The sequence below is a fragment of the Anguilla anguilla genome, chromosome 9, assembly GCF_013347855.1.
Source record: "Anguilla anguilla isolate fAngAng1 chromosome 9, fAngAng1.pri, whole genome shotgun sequence".
In the NCBI taxonomy this organism is placed as follows: Eukaryota; Metazoa; Chordata; class Actinopteri; order Anguilliformes; family Anguillidae; genus Anguilla; species Anguilla anguilla.
In genome coordinates, this window is record NC_049209.1 from 52,863,681 (window position 1) to 52,880,014 (window position 16,334).

Consider the following 16,334-nt stretch of genomic DNA (forward strand, 5'->3'; position numbering starts at 1 on the left):
CTAAACGGATTATAAACTGTATCTGACATTGTGCTACACCTGTGTACGAGGTCTACCGTTTAGTACTGGACGAAAATCCGCAACCACTGCAGATATTTTTCAACTTTAGGTTGTTGATTGCAACGCATATATACACATTGTGTCACAATAATTTTGATCAATTCACAAACTACTGATTAGGCTACCCAAACATGTACCATGCCTGTTCACTTATTAATTGTGTTTATTTAAAATAAATATTTCCCTTGATCGTCTAGGCTACACCCGCAATGTTGCATTAGAAGTAATATTACTGTAAGGCAGGAAAGAGTAAGAATGAATGAGATCCCACGTGATTGTATGGTGACCTGTCATTGTTTTGTGAAAACACCATGAGAGAGAGAGAGAGAGAGAGAGAGAGAGAGAGAGAGAGAGAGAGAGAGAGAGAGAGAGCAGGGTTATGAATGGAGCACAGTTTAGCTCAGGAAGAGAGAGAAACAGAAATGGAGAGAGAGAGAGAACATGTTGTGTGCAAAGGAAATGTATAGCAGGTATGAAATAAGGGTGTTAGTGTCAATCAAACAGTGCCAATCAAACATATGCAATATGCATGCACAAAAGAGTATTACATACATGTTACATACACGTAGTACTAGATGGTAAATAGACTGCATTTATATAGCTCTTTTATCCAAAGCGCTTTACAATTGATGCTTCTCATTCACCCATTCACACACACACACACACACACACACACACACACACACACACACACACACACACACACACACACACACACACACACACACACACACACACACACACACACACACACACACACACACACACACACACACACACACACACACACACACACCAACGGTGAAAGGCTGCCATGCAGACGGAGTGTGGCACAGTGGGTAAGGAACTGCGCTTGTAACCGAAAGGTCGTAGGTTCGAATCCCGGGTAAGGACACTGCCGTTGTACCCTTGAGCAAGGTACTTAACCTGCATTGCTTCAGTATATATCCAGCTGTATAAATGGATACAATGTAAAGTGCTAAGTAAAAGTTGTGTAAGTCGCTCTGGATAAGAGCGTCTGCTAAATGCCTATAATGTAATGTAATGTAATGTAATGTAATGCAAGGTACCAATCAGCTCGTTGGGAGCAATTAGGGGTTAGGTGTCTTGCTCAGGGACACTTCGACACACCCAGGGCGGGGGATCGAACCGGCAACCCTCCGACTGCCCGACAACCGCTCTTACCTTCTGAGCTATGTACTAGCAAGGAGCAATGTAAAAAGGAGCCTGTGATACAACATTCATCTCACGCAAAGATTGAGAACTCTGGTCTTGAGGTTCATAGGAAAGAGAGCAAAGTCTTACTCCTAATTTTACCCACATTTATAACACATTTATTTGGCATTCATACAAAGCGAGGTACAATAAGTGCATATTGAAGGTCATTGGAACAACAACAGAGCACAGGTCAGATAAGGTACAATACTCATAAAAGTAGTCCATCAGTTATCCATAGGCATGACCATCACGTCACACACACATACAGACACACACACGGAGACACTCAGAGGAACAACGTTTTGTGACAATAGTTGTGTTAAATGCTAATTTGAAGAGAGGGGTTTTCAGGATATATTTTAAAGGAGGCAACAGAATCCGCAGTCCTTGTGTACACGGAAGACACTCCACAAACGGGACGTTTCCGAGAAAACCATATGTCGCGTGCGGGTGTGATGTGGTGTCCGTAATAATCGGCAAGTTGCCTTTTCTCTGTGACGTCAATAAACGGCCATGCACAAAAGCCTGGATTCAGCGTAAGTAATTTAGGATGGCTACGTCGCAATAAATTGAAAACGGCTCACTTTGGCCTTTTCAGTTAGCGCCATCTGGCGGTAATATCTTTAAAACACAGCGTATTTGTTAAAAGCGCGGCGCAGGTATTTCGAAGACTTTTCGTATCAAAATATGGTGTGGGTGGATGAGTTTTCTTTTGCACAGAATCACCACGTCGGTGACGAAGAGAGGAATACGCTTTTCAAGACAATGCTTTGGAAAGAAGCGACGAAGCGTTAACAGCGCCAATTACCTGCGTTTCACAAGCTCCAGGTGTCGCTTTTAAGTTCTGTAACCCCTGTAAACGGTGACTGGCGCAGATCGTTAACGACCCTGTGAGGGTATAGTATTACTAAAATGAAAACCCGGATAAATCCCTTATTCGAAAACCCCCTGTACGACTTTTTTATTTTTATCTCGGTCATGATTATAAAATGTATCAAATAGTACGGGACCAAAATTATCCGAATTAGCCTGACTCCATTACATTCCCGTTGATCGCGAATTATTTGTATTTAAAACTTTGGCCAAACACATTTCATCCTCTCAGATTTCTCAGTGATAATCGTCTTGCTTCAAATATAAACACAAAAATAAAATCTAATAACAGAAAGCAAAATCACGACGCCGTTAAACATCGTCCTGTACACGCATAGAAATCAGGCTATTAGTAGTAGTAGTAGAATAAAAGTAGAAATAGAATTAATTCATCCATGCATTAAAATTGCCTACCCTAAGGACATTTTTATATTTCACGTTGTTTGAACTAACGATAAATACGAGAGATATGTTAATGTGATCGAATCATAAGGCTTCATGTTTAACATGTCATCTCAAAGTACAACTTAACCTAAATATTTGTAATTTACATATGAAATATTACATATTTAAAGCTATAATACTAATAGCAATAATAATAATAACAATTCTTGTTGTTGTTTTTGTTATTTCTACCAGTCCCATTAAGATTAATATCTAATTTACAAGAGCGTCCTGCACAGTAAATTGTCCAGTGTTAATTAAACTCATACATACTCAAACATAGTACATCAGGGTACATCTGTTAGAGTTGATTTAACACTGGACATTTTATTTTGCTGCCAAACGCCAACAAGCAATACAATAAGACAATACAAGGCATTTCGAACAATACAAAACCGAGGAACAAAAAATTTCATTAGAGCACCTTCCAGGCAAGATATCAGTGAAATAAAAATATGGGAAATGCGTAAAGAAACGAGTGAATAAAACAGAAGCTTGAATCCTCAAATAGTTTTAAGATCATAAGGGCCATTATCAACTGTGCGAGGTTTTGCATCCCAAAGAAATGTAGGTGACGTCAGGCAGGAGGAAGAGAACTTCTGTCCTGGTGCCGCCACACCACTGAAAGTGTGTAAAACCAGTATACAGACCTCGCAATATACAATCGGTCTTGTATAATGAAGCCTTTTTTGTTGGTGTTGTTGCGTCTGAAGCGGTTATCGGTCTGGAAGGATGCGACGCAGACTCCAAGTCTTGCCCAGTTCCTGCCGCGCGTCCATCAGCGCCTCGCGTGTCAAGCATCACCCCGACGACACAGGGCAGGCGCGAGCCCCGTTCGTCTTTACTGCAGAAAAGCCGGCAATTACGAGCTCATTGGGATCAAACCGTCACCTCGTTAAGCGGCGGACATTGTCTGACGGGACTTCACTTCAAAGTCTCGGCGAGGTGTGGCCCGACGTGCAGTTAGCGGTTGCCGGGAAGGGGTTCGATGGAGAGAAAGGTGTCAAAAGGGGGGTCGTTCACTTATTAGCGGGGTATAAAAAAAACGGCCAGATCCGCAAGCTGCACCACATCATCTGTCTTCCTGGGCAACAGCGCAACAACCTTCTCTTGTAATAGCTTTGCGGAAATGGCGCACGGGTTGGATTATGCGTGGCACGGCAGTAACATCGAGGCTTTCTTTCTGCAGCGCGAGCCCGCGTCTGTCCTACCTCAGCAGAAGAACGATCACGCGGTAGACTCCAGCAACGGTAAGATATGTTGTGCAGACAGGCTTGTTTCTTTGCCTTTGGATGGGGCCCTACTTGTCCTTTTAAATCAGGAATCACCAACTCTGCCCCTGAAGAGTCTTGGGGTTCTGCTGGTTTTAGTTCTCACCTTTAAATCAGGAAGGATTTCGGATTCATGAGTCCAGCTGAGGTATTATAATTGTATAATCAACTGCTATAACTGATCAAATAAGTACCAGTGAGTGACAATGAAAGCCAGCACACCCTGCAGGGCTCTACACCCTGTTCTAAGCTAAAGCTTAGCACAGCAGGATTCCATGCACTGAAATCACGTTCGGAGAGAGAAGCATACGCAATCTTGTTTCCCTGGTTATGTTTTTTAAATTATTATTATTATTATTATTGGATCATTTTGTCTGTGTCTGCAGCTGTGGGTGTGCAGATCTGTGCTGCATCTACTCATTTTAACGAACGCTGTTAATTTAACTCCGGCAGTGTTATTTGAGCCTCTGTGTTATCACACATTAATTTGGCTGGAACTCCGGTCCCCAGCGAATCACAGTGTGAGTCCAAGAGCAATCGGATGCACTCTTCCAGAGGCGGTTTGAAACCCCCCCCTCCTCTCTCCCCTCCTGCACGCAGGTTGCCGGGATACCCCGCGAGGCGTCTGCACCCGGGCGCCACGGCGACGGAAGCGCACCACCTTCAGCAAGGCCCAGCTCCGGGACCTGGAGGAGACCTTCGCCCTCACGCACTACCCCCACCTCAAGCTCAAGGAGTCCCTGGCCTCCCTCACTGGCCTCCCCGAGTCCAAAATCCAGGTGAGCCCCCCCCCATTATGACTTACCTGGGCCGCACCGCCAAACAGACTTCAAACAGACCCAAAGTCTGCTGCTCCTCTCCCACCTGGGTCAAATGTAAATGTTAAAAGTTCTTTAGCCTTTTAAACAGGAGTACAGTTCCTGTCGACTGCTTTGAAAAGACACAACTAGATTGTACACTGCTCCGGGTGAAGTGGTCATTGCTAATTCAACGCTAACAGGGATCAAAATGTACCCTGCAAGGCGTTGATTTAACACCAAACACTTTCCTGGGGCACAGTGTTCAGGGCACCAGTGTTCAGGGCAAAATTCTTCAGTTCTATGATTGGAGTCCTTCATAATCAACACTGCTTTGTTGAGAAATCTTAGTAATACGCAGGAGTGTTTGTCAAATGTTTGAGCCGTCTAAACACTTTTTAAACAAAGCAGGCTACGCATCTGCCCCAGGTCCGTGGTCCGCGTGCAAATGGCACCAAACTGAAAACTCTTTTGCCCTTCACTAATGGTTTCTCTCTCTTTCCCCCCTCTCTTTCTCTCTCTCTCTCTCTCTCTCTCTCTCTCTCTCTCTCTTTCTCTCCTTCTCTAGGTCTGGTTCCAAAACCGCCGTGCCCGCCATTTCAAAAGTAAGAAGCAGATCCCGGGGCCCACCCCCTCAGATCCTGCCCCGGGACAGGGACTACATTCCGGCTGCCCTCCGCTTCCCCAGCGCCCCTCCCCCCGCCTGCCCCAGCCCACGGGGGTCACCCCCGGCTGGATCTCACGGGACACGCCCCCGGACCTGTCCGCTTCCACCTCACCTGTGCCCGCTCACCTGGCCGTGCGCTCTGTTCCCGACAGCCCGCGTCCTGTCCAGTCCCCGCAGCTCTCCGGTAAAGAGCAGAGCGCCCCCTGCTGGTCCGAGTGTGGTACGCCGCCTCAGGGACCCGCACACTGGGGCATCTCTCCTTGGCAGAGCGGCGCTCAGGCCGTACCTGGCGGCAGCGGCGCGGTCAGTAGCGCCGAGGGGCGGGGCCACCGCGCGGTCCACCGCCACGGCGAGGCCGACCAGACCGTGCCCAGCCAGTTCCCGCTGCTGCAGTACCACCACCGGGCAGACTGGGGGAGCCAGAGAGCGCCGGCGCTGGACGAGATTCAGGAGCTCTGCCTGCACAGCTATGACTTCAGTTTGACCGACCTTGAGTTCTCTGCCGCTTTGATGGATTATCTCCTCTAATACAGTAGTTTTCTAACTGCTGTATCCACGGTTACGGTTAAGTACTGCAACTGACAAGTCAACCACAGTGTGCTATTTATTATGTGGCTTTTGCAGGGCACCTTTCAATGTCTTTATTTTTTTGATCAGATGTCTATTAAATACTTTGATAAAAAGGGTTATGTAATTAATTACAACCTTTTCCTTGAACGTGGGCACTTTGAGAGTGCTCTAATTTTGTTATGAAGTGCATAAATGTAAACTTTATTTACACAGTTTTTATCTGAGATTGTGAAATATATGTAACTATTGTATAAATGCAAACATATAACAATAAATTTGTGGGAAGAAAATACATGTACTGTGAAGTTCTTTCATTTTATTTAACTTTTATTTGAACACAGTTCTCATTTGCAGTGAAGACCGAGGAATCAAAGTTAGCAGGGAATGCTAGGGATAATTTAGCCAATCAAATGCAGGGGGGCGATCAGGTAGCCAGATGCAAAGAGCTCATTTTGTGGGAATTTTGCCAGGACAACCAGAGTTATCGCCCTACAAAAAAAGTGCCTTTATTGACCAGTGTGAGTCATGTTTAGCTGGTGCACTGCTTACCATCAACATCCATTGTTCATCCATTGCCAGCCCTGAATGGTAAGCTAATTGAGTAGGGAAAGGGAGAAGCAACAGTATGGTTTAAAAAAATAAAAACATATTTATATATTCTGACTTAAATTTGCGAGACAGGACCATATATACCCAGTCCCTCGGCCTAAGCCAGGTTTGAAATTAGAAATCATTAACAATTAATAATTTCATACTAAGTAACCTAATCAAGCTTGACTTTGTTTAGCCTGCTCCCTACAACATGATTCTGAAGGAAATGGAACTATCAGCTTCTGTGTCACGGCTAATGCTTGATCATTTTGGGAACTCCTTTACCTGCTCATGAATGTTGTTTAACTGGATGCACCTCTTCAAATCCAGCTTTGGATACTGGCCATGAATTCGCACCTCTACACAGTGCAAATTGTATGTATATGCACTTTGATTATACAGGATCTCTTCTATGCGGAAAAGTGTTACGTTTTCCATTAAAAGTTAACTTCGAGTAATAGCTTATAACTGGTCGATGGTAGGCTTATCGTCATTGCAGGAGTTTCTAGTTAAGCTACTGCGTACTCTGATTGAATAGGCACGCACAAAGTTTAAGACCCTGCCAATGCAGTATACCTTTACATATGTTGTCAATCATGGTATGCCAACTTTTTACAGTGATTATCGAATCCCCAATTAATTCTTACGCGAAGCATAGCGTCTTCCTTACCTGTCCTGCAACCTCCTTTTCGCTAACCGGTGATTGCCATGTTCAGTAACTTCCAAAGGTTCAAACTATCACGCGCAGTTAAATTAGGCGAAGTCGGTTTCAGTTTTCCAGAACGACTTCATCCTAAACTGGTGTCCTGCACGGACTAAAATTACTGCACAAGCCGAAGCCAGGTCACTTTAAGTAAGCCTGAGTTTATTAAATCAGCCCCACTTCTTGAAACTACATGTCTGATATAAAGTTTTCAAGTTCTGAATAAATTTGCGAGAAGCATATAAACTTCATCGGAGGAAGGCACTCGTGTGGCGCCGTGGCTTAGTTGGTTAAAGCGCCTGTCTAGTAAACAGGAGATCCTGGGTTCGAATCCCAGCGGTGCCTTTTCCTATATACATTCCCATAGCCAGAGTGTTGTAGTGGTGAGCGAAACGAACCGCGATCTTATCCCGAACCGGACCGGACATATAAACGGCCGCAGCACGCGCACACCAGTAGCCAATTACGAATCACGATTTGTCGCTTCATCATGCCTGCAAGAATTTGAAAATGCTAAATAGCTGTTAAGTGTACACAGATGGTAACAATTAAGAAGACCGCAGACACCTTGAAGTCACGTCTATTTGAGTTTAGTTTCTGACCACATTCACTGCCTCAACAAAATAGCTAAATTATATTTGCTATTTCTCCCAGCACTGTCATTCAATAAAATTGAGTAGACAAAAGTGCAGATGAAATAAGTTGCTACATAACATGTATTGTGTGTGCGTATGTGAGTGTGCGTGCATTTGTACATGTATGGCCTACGTGTGACACATATTCACACGGTGTGTATTTGTGTTTCTTGCCCTTTCCCAGTCTCTCCACAGGAGGGAGGTCAGGGTATTTCCCACCGACTTCAGAGCTTATCTGCTGGTGAAAGGGTCGTTGGGTTTTCATCTCAAGCATTCATGGGCTGCGGGGACGTGTGAAGGAGATTGTGTCTCCTCAGCTTGTTCACAAGTAAAAATGTACAACTTATTAATTTAGCATCTGCTTTTCGCCAAAGCGCCTTCCAAAAAATGCACTTCCCATGGTAAGGAAACACTACCTAAAGACCTAAAGACATGTACAGTTACAGTTTGACAGTAGTGACAGCATCAAGGTGCTTGGCTCAAGACCTGATGAAGGGAGATAATCTGTTTTAGGATCACATACTGTATACCGTCTTTGACTTTTTTCATTTCTGTTTTTTGTTTCATCTGTAAAAATGAAGACAGGGAAAGTAGCTCTCTCTCAGTGGACATTCAGCTGCTCTCAGCTCCTGTTTGAGTGGAAAAACATGAGAAACACATACAGAAAAAAACATGTAAGTTTAAGGAATGGAACTGAAGTTAATTAGTGACTTAGTTTACCGAGGTTGAATATGTAACTACGGTGAGTCTGAGCCCTTCCAGCATCATGGCAAAGTTATTCCTCTCTTTAACCCCTGGAGGTTCGGAAAACTGGGCAAAGGGACAAGAGCGAGTACAGTGGTAATTAATATTCTGGTTCATTTTTAAAGGAGTTTTATAGATTTCGGTCAGGTCACATAGTTTTACAATCACGCAGTGCCTTTTAAAACGAATAATATAAAGTTGTTGACATTGTCAGACAGTGGGTATCTTGCCCAAAACAATTAGCAATCCAGGACTGGGTTTGATAAGATTTGCTCAGATTCAGGCAAAAAACTTTTTTCCTGGAGTCCTGGGCGTACTCGGCACTGGAAGGGTTAAGTGCGACAGGGTTCCGCTTGGACCTCTCTCAGTGTTCCAGACCATTGTGAGGTCACAGGCGGTGTCAGCTCTGAGTCCAGGAAGTGGCTGAATATTGTGGGAGAGGTTGGGAGAGTGAGAATTCCCGTGGAGACAGCAGGGCGGCGGTCGGCGGGCCAACGCGATGTTCCAGCGCCGCTCCAAAAGGTGAGATCCGGACCACCTGTGTGACTCTGCTCCTGGAGCCACTGCACCGGTCTTTCACCTGTACGGCAGGAGGCCAGATTACCTGCGTCTGTGCAGGACTTACGGGCATTCACACTCCATTGAGCAGTAGTTAGGTTTACCTGAGCATTTATATATTTTGTTTTGTGACTTGCGTATTGTTGTAATTGCATTTCGAAGGAGTTTTAATGAATCCTTTCTGCATTACTGGTCATGTCTTCCTCTAGTAGTTTGGAATTTAGTCATAGAGCTATCAAGTTAGTTTAATATAGTCGGAAAGTTGTAATTGCTTATGATCCTTCTTTACCTGTTTCTCTCTCTCTCTCCCTCTCTCTCTCTCTCTCCCCCGCCCCCCTCTCTCTCAGGCAGCCAGTTGATGGTAAAAAGATGAAGAACAGTAGGACTCAAAAGGAGTCGAATGTAACGGTGGCTGTCAGGTAGATCTGAGATATAATCCTTTTATCTCTGCCATATGCTGTCAGGCTTAGAAGCATGTCACACATGTTTCAGCTATTAAATACTTTCTGTGCTTCTAACCAGACTGTTAACTTGTTTCCGGTTACTGTAGTTAAATAATGAGTGCATTCATTCACTGTGAGTGTGTGTGTGCGTACGTGTGGTGTGTGTGCATGTGTGTTTTGTGTACATGTGATTTCAGTGCTAGTTTGTACTTGGCAGGATTGTTGTTTGCTGAACAGGTTACTCTACAGGGCTGGAGTCCTGATCTATGTGGTCACTTCTGGCACTACGATCTTTACTTCACTCTAGTGTGTTTCTTTTGCACCTCTGCACCTTGAACTAATGCACTTGTTGTACGTCGCTCTGGATAAGAGCGTCTGCTAAATGCCTGTAATGTAATACATGCGCGCATGTTTAATGTGTGTCTGTGTGTGTGTGTGTGTGTGTGTATGTGTGTGTGTGTTAACAGGGTGAGGCCATTGAACGAGGCTGAGAGGGAGAAGAGAGAGCAGAGTGTGGTTTTCTGTACTGACAAACACAACCTGCAGGTGATTATAAATACTTTTTATCACATGTATTAAATAAAAGCTCCTGACAATATTCTAAAGGCTAATTAAATTAATGTGCACTTGCCTACTATTAAGTATACTATTAAGTTGTGTACTCAAAAGTAGGCAAGTGTGCTCATTCAAACACAGCCTTCTCAAGGCACATATCCTCAGATGTGATGGTCGCAGCAGTGGGTGGGACCCTGGCCTAAGGCTCCTCCCACTTTAACTCCCCCCGCCCCCTCCTCCCTCAGGTGAGTCAGGGGGGCCAGGACAGGTGTTTCTCCTTCGATGCGGTGCTGGGCCCAGACAGCTCACAGGAGGACGTGTTTGAGGCCTGTCAGGTGAAGAGGCTCGTCGACATGGCGACCCAGGGGTGAGAGGGGCATGCTGGGTAATCGGACACCTGTGGCTTAACAACCCAGAGATGCTTCTAAATATTGATTCATTGAAAAGATGTTTATTCTACATTTTTTGTTAGAATATTGTTAGCATTTTTATATCCAGCTTTTATAATGGATTATAATGACTTGTCATATATTTTTTTTGCTTGTTCTATTTTTGTGTTTTATGCGGTATGTATGTGTACTGGCACTAGTCCAAGGACATGCCTTGTTTCAGGAATGTTTCGTTTTTTTTTGCAGGTACTCATGTACAGTGTTTGCTTTCGGACAGACCGGCTCGGGGAAAACCTTCACCATCACCGGACCCCACTCTGTGGTACCGTAGCATTCCCACATCTCAGCACAGAACATTCCGGATTTCCCTGACACGATATTCCCAGATCTGACATTCCCGGTCCTGACATTCCCAGTTCTGAAATTCCCAGTTCTTACTCCCAGTCGAGCAGCCCTAGCCTCCTCTCTGTCTCCCCCCTGCAGTTCCAGCAGGGCGCACATGGACTCCCCTCTCACGGGCTGATGCAGAGGTGCCTGTCCCACCTGCTGCAGGTGTGTCCCACAGGTGGGGAGGTCACCCTCCAGGTCTCCTACCTGGAGATCTACAATGAGCAGGTGACTAGGGGGGTCAAGGGTCATGAGTGCAGAGGGGAAGAGTTGTTTTTTGTTCTGTGTCTGATGCTGGTTTCGGTACAGTTCCTGTTTTGGTTCTGGTTTTGGTTCTGGTTCTGGTTCCGGCTCCCACCCACAGCAGACTCCACCTGTCCCCCCCGCAGGTGCGGGACCTCCTGGACCCCCGGCCGCACTGCCCGCTAACCGTCAGAGGGAGCGGAACCCAAGGGTTCCGTGTGGAGAACCTGGCCCCGGTGGAGTTCCGCAGCCTGGACGACTTCAACAAGCTCCTGGCGGAGGGTGGGTGCGACGGTGTGGCATGAGGTCGCCATGACAACGTCCATCCGTCTGTCCGTCCGTCCGCCTGTTCGTCCTCAAACCGTCCGTGTGTCTGCGTCTCTCCTGTTCCAGGCCAGAGGAGGAGGCACACCTCCTCCCACCTCCTAAACGAGCGGTCGAGTCGCGGTCACGCCATCCTGACCGTCTACGTCGGGAGCCAATCAGTGAGCCCCTCTCCTCCTCCAGAAAGAACAAAAATATATATACAGGTCAAAAAAAATGTTCAAGGAAGTGCTCACCTGCCTATATCCACCCCCCCCTCCCCCCTCCAGGTGGGCGTGGAAGGGGGCGGGGCCGCCCAGGGGAAGCTGAGTTTGGTGGACCTGGCAGGCAGCGAGCGGGTGAAGGTCACGGGCTGCAAGGCGGAGCTTCTGGAGGAGGCGGGAAACATCAACCGCAGCCTCCTCACCCTGGGTGGGTGTGGCCTGGGGGTTAGGGGGTGTGGCCTGGGGGTTAGGGGGTGGGACCTGGGGCGGGGCCTGGTGGACAGGGGCAAAGGAGATGTTCACCAAGAGGGTGTGACGTGACTGCTGTGTGTATGTGTGTGTGTGTCCACACCTTCTCTCTCGCTCCTCACACAGGCAAGTGTATCGCCGCCCTGGTGGACGCCAAGGGTAGGGACAGGCACGTCCCGTACCGTGAAAGCAAGCTGACCAAGCTGCTGTGTGATTCGCTGGGAGGAACCGGGAGAACTCTGATGGTGGGGAAGTCCTTTATCATGCAAAAGCTTATCCTGCTTTAAGCATGCTTCCCTTTCAAACAGCACTAATGTGTGTGTGTGTGTGTGTGTGGTCCAGATCGCTTGCGTGTCTCCTACAGCTTCCAGCCTCCCAGAGACCCTGAATACCCTCTTCTACTCCAGCCAGGCCAGGAGGATCAGACCCAAGCCGCCAGTCAATCAGGTGAGGGAGGTGTTGCCCTCTCCACAGCCTGCATTACATCATATACTGTAGTCCTGAGCAGCACTGCTGTCATTGGTCAAGGCCAGAGTGACTGGAGAGCGAGGGTTCTAGAACCCCAACAACTGGAGTTACAATGAGCTGCCAATCACTGACTTCTTCCAAACAAAACAGGCTATTTCCCTACGCATAAAAATCACAATGATTGGTTCAAAGCAGCATGTGTTGGCTCCGCCCATTGTTTTTATGCTCTTTTGATCTGTGAGGATAATGTGAGGATAATGGTGGGCGATAATAGCGAACCCTGGGTTTATTCTGCGCTGTGCTGTTCCCCCAGGGCCGGAGGGAGAAGCTGGTGGGCACCCTTCAAAGGGAGATCCGCCTGCTACACCGGGAGAACCTGCTGCTACGGCAACGCCTGTCCTCATTCCAGGAAGCCCGGAGATCAGAACTGGAAGTGAAGCATGCTGGGAGTATGAGTCTTTTTTTTTGTTGTTGTTTTGTTTTCCTCTTAATGTCTTATTTTCACATAGTGTCACATGAACCTGAATCAAATCTTGACATTTGCTAACGGACGGAGGGATGGCGACTCTGCTAGCATTGTAGTTGCTAAAAATTCTGTGTAGGAAAACAGAAACCAGCGCAGTTCATATTTTACTCAAAGAGACTACAAACCAAAGTGTAGTGGAAACTTGCCCATGGCTACCGTCAGCTAGCAGGTTTTCCTCCGTCTCAACTCCAGGTGGCGGCAGTGAGGCAATGACAGTAGAGGGGGCGGGGCCCTCAAGGCCAGGCTCCTCCTCCTACTTGGAAGCTTGTCTCCTGCAGGAGCTGAACCAGGAGAAAGACAAACTACAGTGAGTGGAGGGGGGGGGGGGGGTGATGTCAGCCATCTTGGGTCAAACCAGGGTCAAGTATGTACCTAAAATTCTTTAACACTAGATGTAAATCTGAAATCCTTGTGAAATTTAAACTAAAATGTGTTACCAAGAAACATAAAATCATTTTTAAAGAATAATTTTTTTCAAGTATTGGTGAACATATGTAGATGTGCCTTCTACAATTGTCCATAATTTCCCGAAGTTTCATTGGTGACTTAAAATGGGATTAAAACAATTCAAATAAAGTATTGGACCCGTATCAGGTTGTCAGTCATGGGGGTAAGGTGGTGATAGTTAACACAGGTGTACAGGTGAGCAGTGATCCACAGGTAACGTGGGGCTGCTCTGTTCTGCTACAGGCAGGATAAGGTGGAGCTGCCTGACTGCCAGGAGTCCTCCGGCCAGCAGAGGGAGCTCTTGCCAGAGGAAAACACCCAACTGCTGGACAAGCTGCAGGATCTCAAGAGGGAGCAGATCATGATAGATGGTGTCCAAGGGAAGGCCCGCAGGTCTCTGGGCTCCATCTGAATAAACTGACACTTAATCGGAGGCGTTGATTTCGACCTTGAATTGCCTCAGCAGATGCTATTTTGCAAACTTACGAAGCTCGACAATTACAAGCAACCCCATGCACATTAGGATCTTAACCGAAGAAATTCCGGTTTAGTACCATGCTAAAGGGTAGAATGCGACGAGAACGGCAGCTGTAACATCCTAAGCGCAGATACATTTCACTAATTATCATACTGCACTGCTGCTCTCTTATCTCTGTTGCACACGTCTATTTGGGAAATACAATCATAGTACATTACATTGAACATGTTACTAATCAAATCTGCTAGCTGACCCTGGGGCAGTGAAAGGGGAAGTGATGCCTGACCAAACTGTTCTCCCTTCCAACCCATCAATCACCCCCCCCCCCCCCCCCCACAGCAGGATCTCCAGTCCTCTGACTCCGCCCCCACCCAGAGACTCCATCCACAGCCGCCTCTCCAGCCCGTACTGCCCCCACCGCCACCCCCCCACCTTTCTGCCCCCAATCAGGTCTCCCGGCCTTCCTGTAAGTGCCCTCTACCTACCCCCTCAATCTGCTATCAACATTATCATCACCATAATCATCATCACCATAATCATCATCATCATTATTACTATAATTGCCAACACAACCATCACCATGACCAGCATTTTCACCATCATCATCATTACCAACACCATAACCAACATCATCACCATCACCATCGTCACTGAGGGTAATCTGTCTCCCACTCTCTCTCCCAGGAGCCGTGCTTCCACTGCCACTGGCGCCCCCTGCTGTACTGCATCTGTCCTGCAAGCTACTCCCTGCAGGTGGGTCACTCTCAGCCAGAGGGGGGGGGGGGGGGGGGGGGGGGGGGGGGGGGGGGGGGGGGGGGGGGGGGGGGGGGGGGGGGGGGGGGGGGGAGAGGAAGGAATAAAGGGAGAGAGGGGAAGAGAGAAGAGAGAGGAGACAGAGTGAGAGGCAGGGAGAGAGTGTGCAAGAGATTTTCTCTGAGTGAATTAGTGAGAGAGAGAATGTTGAGAGAGAGAGAGAGGAGGTGGGCGTCCATAACACGGTGCCATTTTTAGGGACTGGTACAGAGCTGCACCCTGCCGCCCCTGTGGCCCTGTGAGACGTTCCCACACCTGGGGGGGTCCTGTGTGACCAAGAGGCACAGACAGGTGAGGCTTACACATTGGAGGGGGGGAGGGGTTGGGGGGTGAAGACAGAGCAGCCTGGCCACTGATCTGAGATCAGCCAGTAAGCAGCCAGGCTCTTACCTCAACACGGCGAGCGCTGATCCCAGTTCAGTGAGGGGCCGCCCTTCTCAATTGAATCGGTGTGTGTCTGGCCTCCCGCCAACAGGGGGCGCTGCCTCCCCTGCCAGCCCTCAGCTCAGACAGAGCAGCCAGGGAGAGCACCAGGGAGCGGATGGACTGCCACAGCTGGGAGGCTGACCCTGGGTCAGTCCGGCACCGCAGGACAAGGTGAGTCTTGCTCTGTTTGTTCAGTCACGGCTGACCCTGGGTCAGTTTGTGATGCGAGGTGAACGGGGCTCTCTCCTGCCTCTGGAGCTTAGCCAAACACAGCAGTGCCTGTGTGTGTCCAGCAGGGATCAGCATGCAAATGGTGGATACAGTGTGTATTCATGTGTGTACATTTTGCCTTGGTGTGTGTGTGTGTGTGTGTGTGTGTGCGTGTGTGCGTGTGTGTGCGTGCGTGCGTGTGTGTGTTAGAGCCCACTCAGAGTGCAGGAGGTACACAGACGGCTTCCAGGTGAACTCCACTTCCCAGCAGGCCAAGGCTCTGGAGCCCCGCCCTCCGAGGTCAGAGGGCAGGGTGGCTCCCAGTGCCCCGCCCCTGCCCAAACAGCCCCACCCCTTTCAGCTTGTGGACTCGGGGAGGTGAGCAGTGGGTGTGGCACTCCAAAACTCCACCCCTTTAACAATACACAAACTTTACCTCCCAACCAACTCCACCCATTTAACCCAGCCCAGACTGCACTTCCGTTTAACTCCACCCACACTCCACACTCAAACTCAAACCCTATTTAAGATTTTTCACCTTTCAGAACCAGCTTTGCGCCAGCGAATGCCACGCACATCACAATAAATAAATATTCACTGTCATTTACACTTATTGTTATGAAATACTATTTAAAAGAGAACAGATCAGAATAATGCATGTGGGAATTACGTTAATAAAAATATGTAGTAGCGTATCTTGTCAAAGCTCCATAAACAGGCAAAATGGTGATTCTCCTGTTTATTTGCAGCTGAAGGTGCACAGGGCTGTGTGAACCGCTCTGCCCCTGTCACATGACCAGGGAGGAAATGGGCACCATGGCAACACCCAATGAGAGCAAAGTACAGGGAGCTGAAGTTCTACTTGGACATTGAACAAAGACACAAATAAACACAAACGGTCTGAGAACTTTATCCCACTGTCTGTACTGTGCAAACAGCATCTGGATTAAAGTTCATCGCCGTTTCAGCTGAGAGCGGGCAGCAGTATCCTCCTTGTATTTTTAAACACTGAAAAACCCCAGAAACAGAAACAAAAAAACAA

At 47.6% G+C, this 16,334-nt stretch overlaps 1 protein-coding gene and 1 non-coding gene across 4 annotated transcripts; both read left to right on the forward strand.

Moving 5' to 3' along the window:
* The first annotated feature begins 7,465 nt into the window (after nucleotides 1-7,465).
* On the forward strand, nucleotides 7,466-7,539 carry trnat-agu. Its single transcript has one exon. It is a non-coding gene; the product is annotated as a tRNA-Thr (tRNA).
* A 1,466-nt stretch (nucleotides 7,540-9,005) lies between these two features.
* LOC118234871 (kinesin-like protein KLP2) lies at nucleotides 9,006-16,264 on the forward strand. Of its 3 annotated transcripts, none has more exons than XM_035431701.1 (20): nucleotides 9,006-9,095; nucleotides 9,479-9,550; nucleotides 10,042-10,120; nucleotides 10,375-10,496; nucleotides 10,765-10,840; nucleotides 11,002-11,133; nucleotides 11,295-11,430; nucleotides 11,542-11,633; nucleotides 11,742-11,883; nucleotides 12,051-12,169; nucleotides 12,267-12,371; nucleotides 12,706-12,841; nucleotides 13,111-13,225; nucleotides 13,609-13,758; nucleotides 14,186-14,309; nucleotides 14,528-14,596; nucleotides 14,855-14,947; nucleotides 15,132-15,253; nucleotides 15,503-15,670; nucleotides 16,042-16,264. In XM_035431701.1, the coding sequence occupies exons 1-20, from the start codon at nucleotides 9,073-9,075 to the stop codon at nucleotides 16,043-16,045; spliced, it is 2,079 nt and encodes a 692-aa protein (XP_035287592.1). In that variant the 5' UTR covers nucleotides 9,006-9,072; the 3' UTR covers nucleotides 16,046-16,264. The 3 variants fall into 3 exon arrangements, with proteins under 3 accessions (XP_035287592.1, XP_035287594.1, XP_035287593.1); XM_035431702.1 differs by having other exon boundaries at nucleotides 9,014-9,095; nucleotides 9,483-9,550; XM_035431703.1 differs by lacking the exon at nucleotides 14,855-14,947.
* The last annotated feature ends 70 nt before the right edge of the window (nucleotides 16,265-16,334 follow it).

Bases quoted from the DNA above. Each gene is read 5' to 3' on its own strand.
- LOC118234871 (XM_035431701.1), top strand. From the start codon at position 9,073: ATGTTCCAGCGCCGCTCCAAAAG. The intron at 11,634-11,741 runs GTGAGCCCCTCT...TCCCCCCTCCAG, and splicing joins TCTACGTCGGGAGCCAATCA to GTGGGCGTGGAAGGGGGCGG. The intron at 13,226-13,608 runs GTGAGTGGAGGG...GTTCTGCTACAG, and splicing joins CAGGAGAAAGACAAACTACA to GCAGGATAAGGTGGAGCTGC.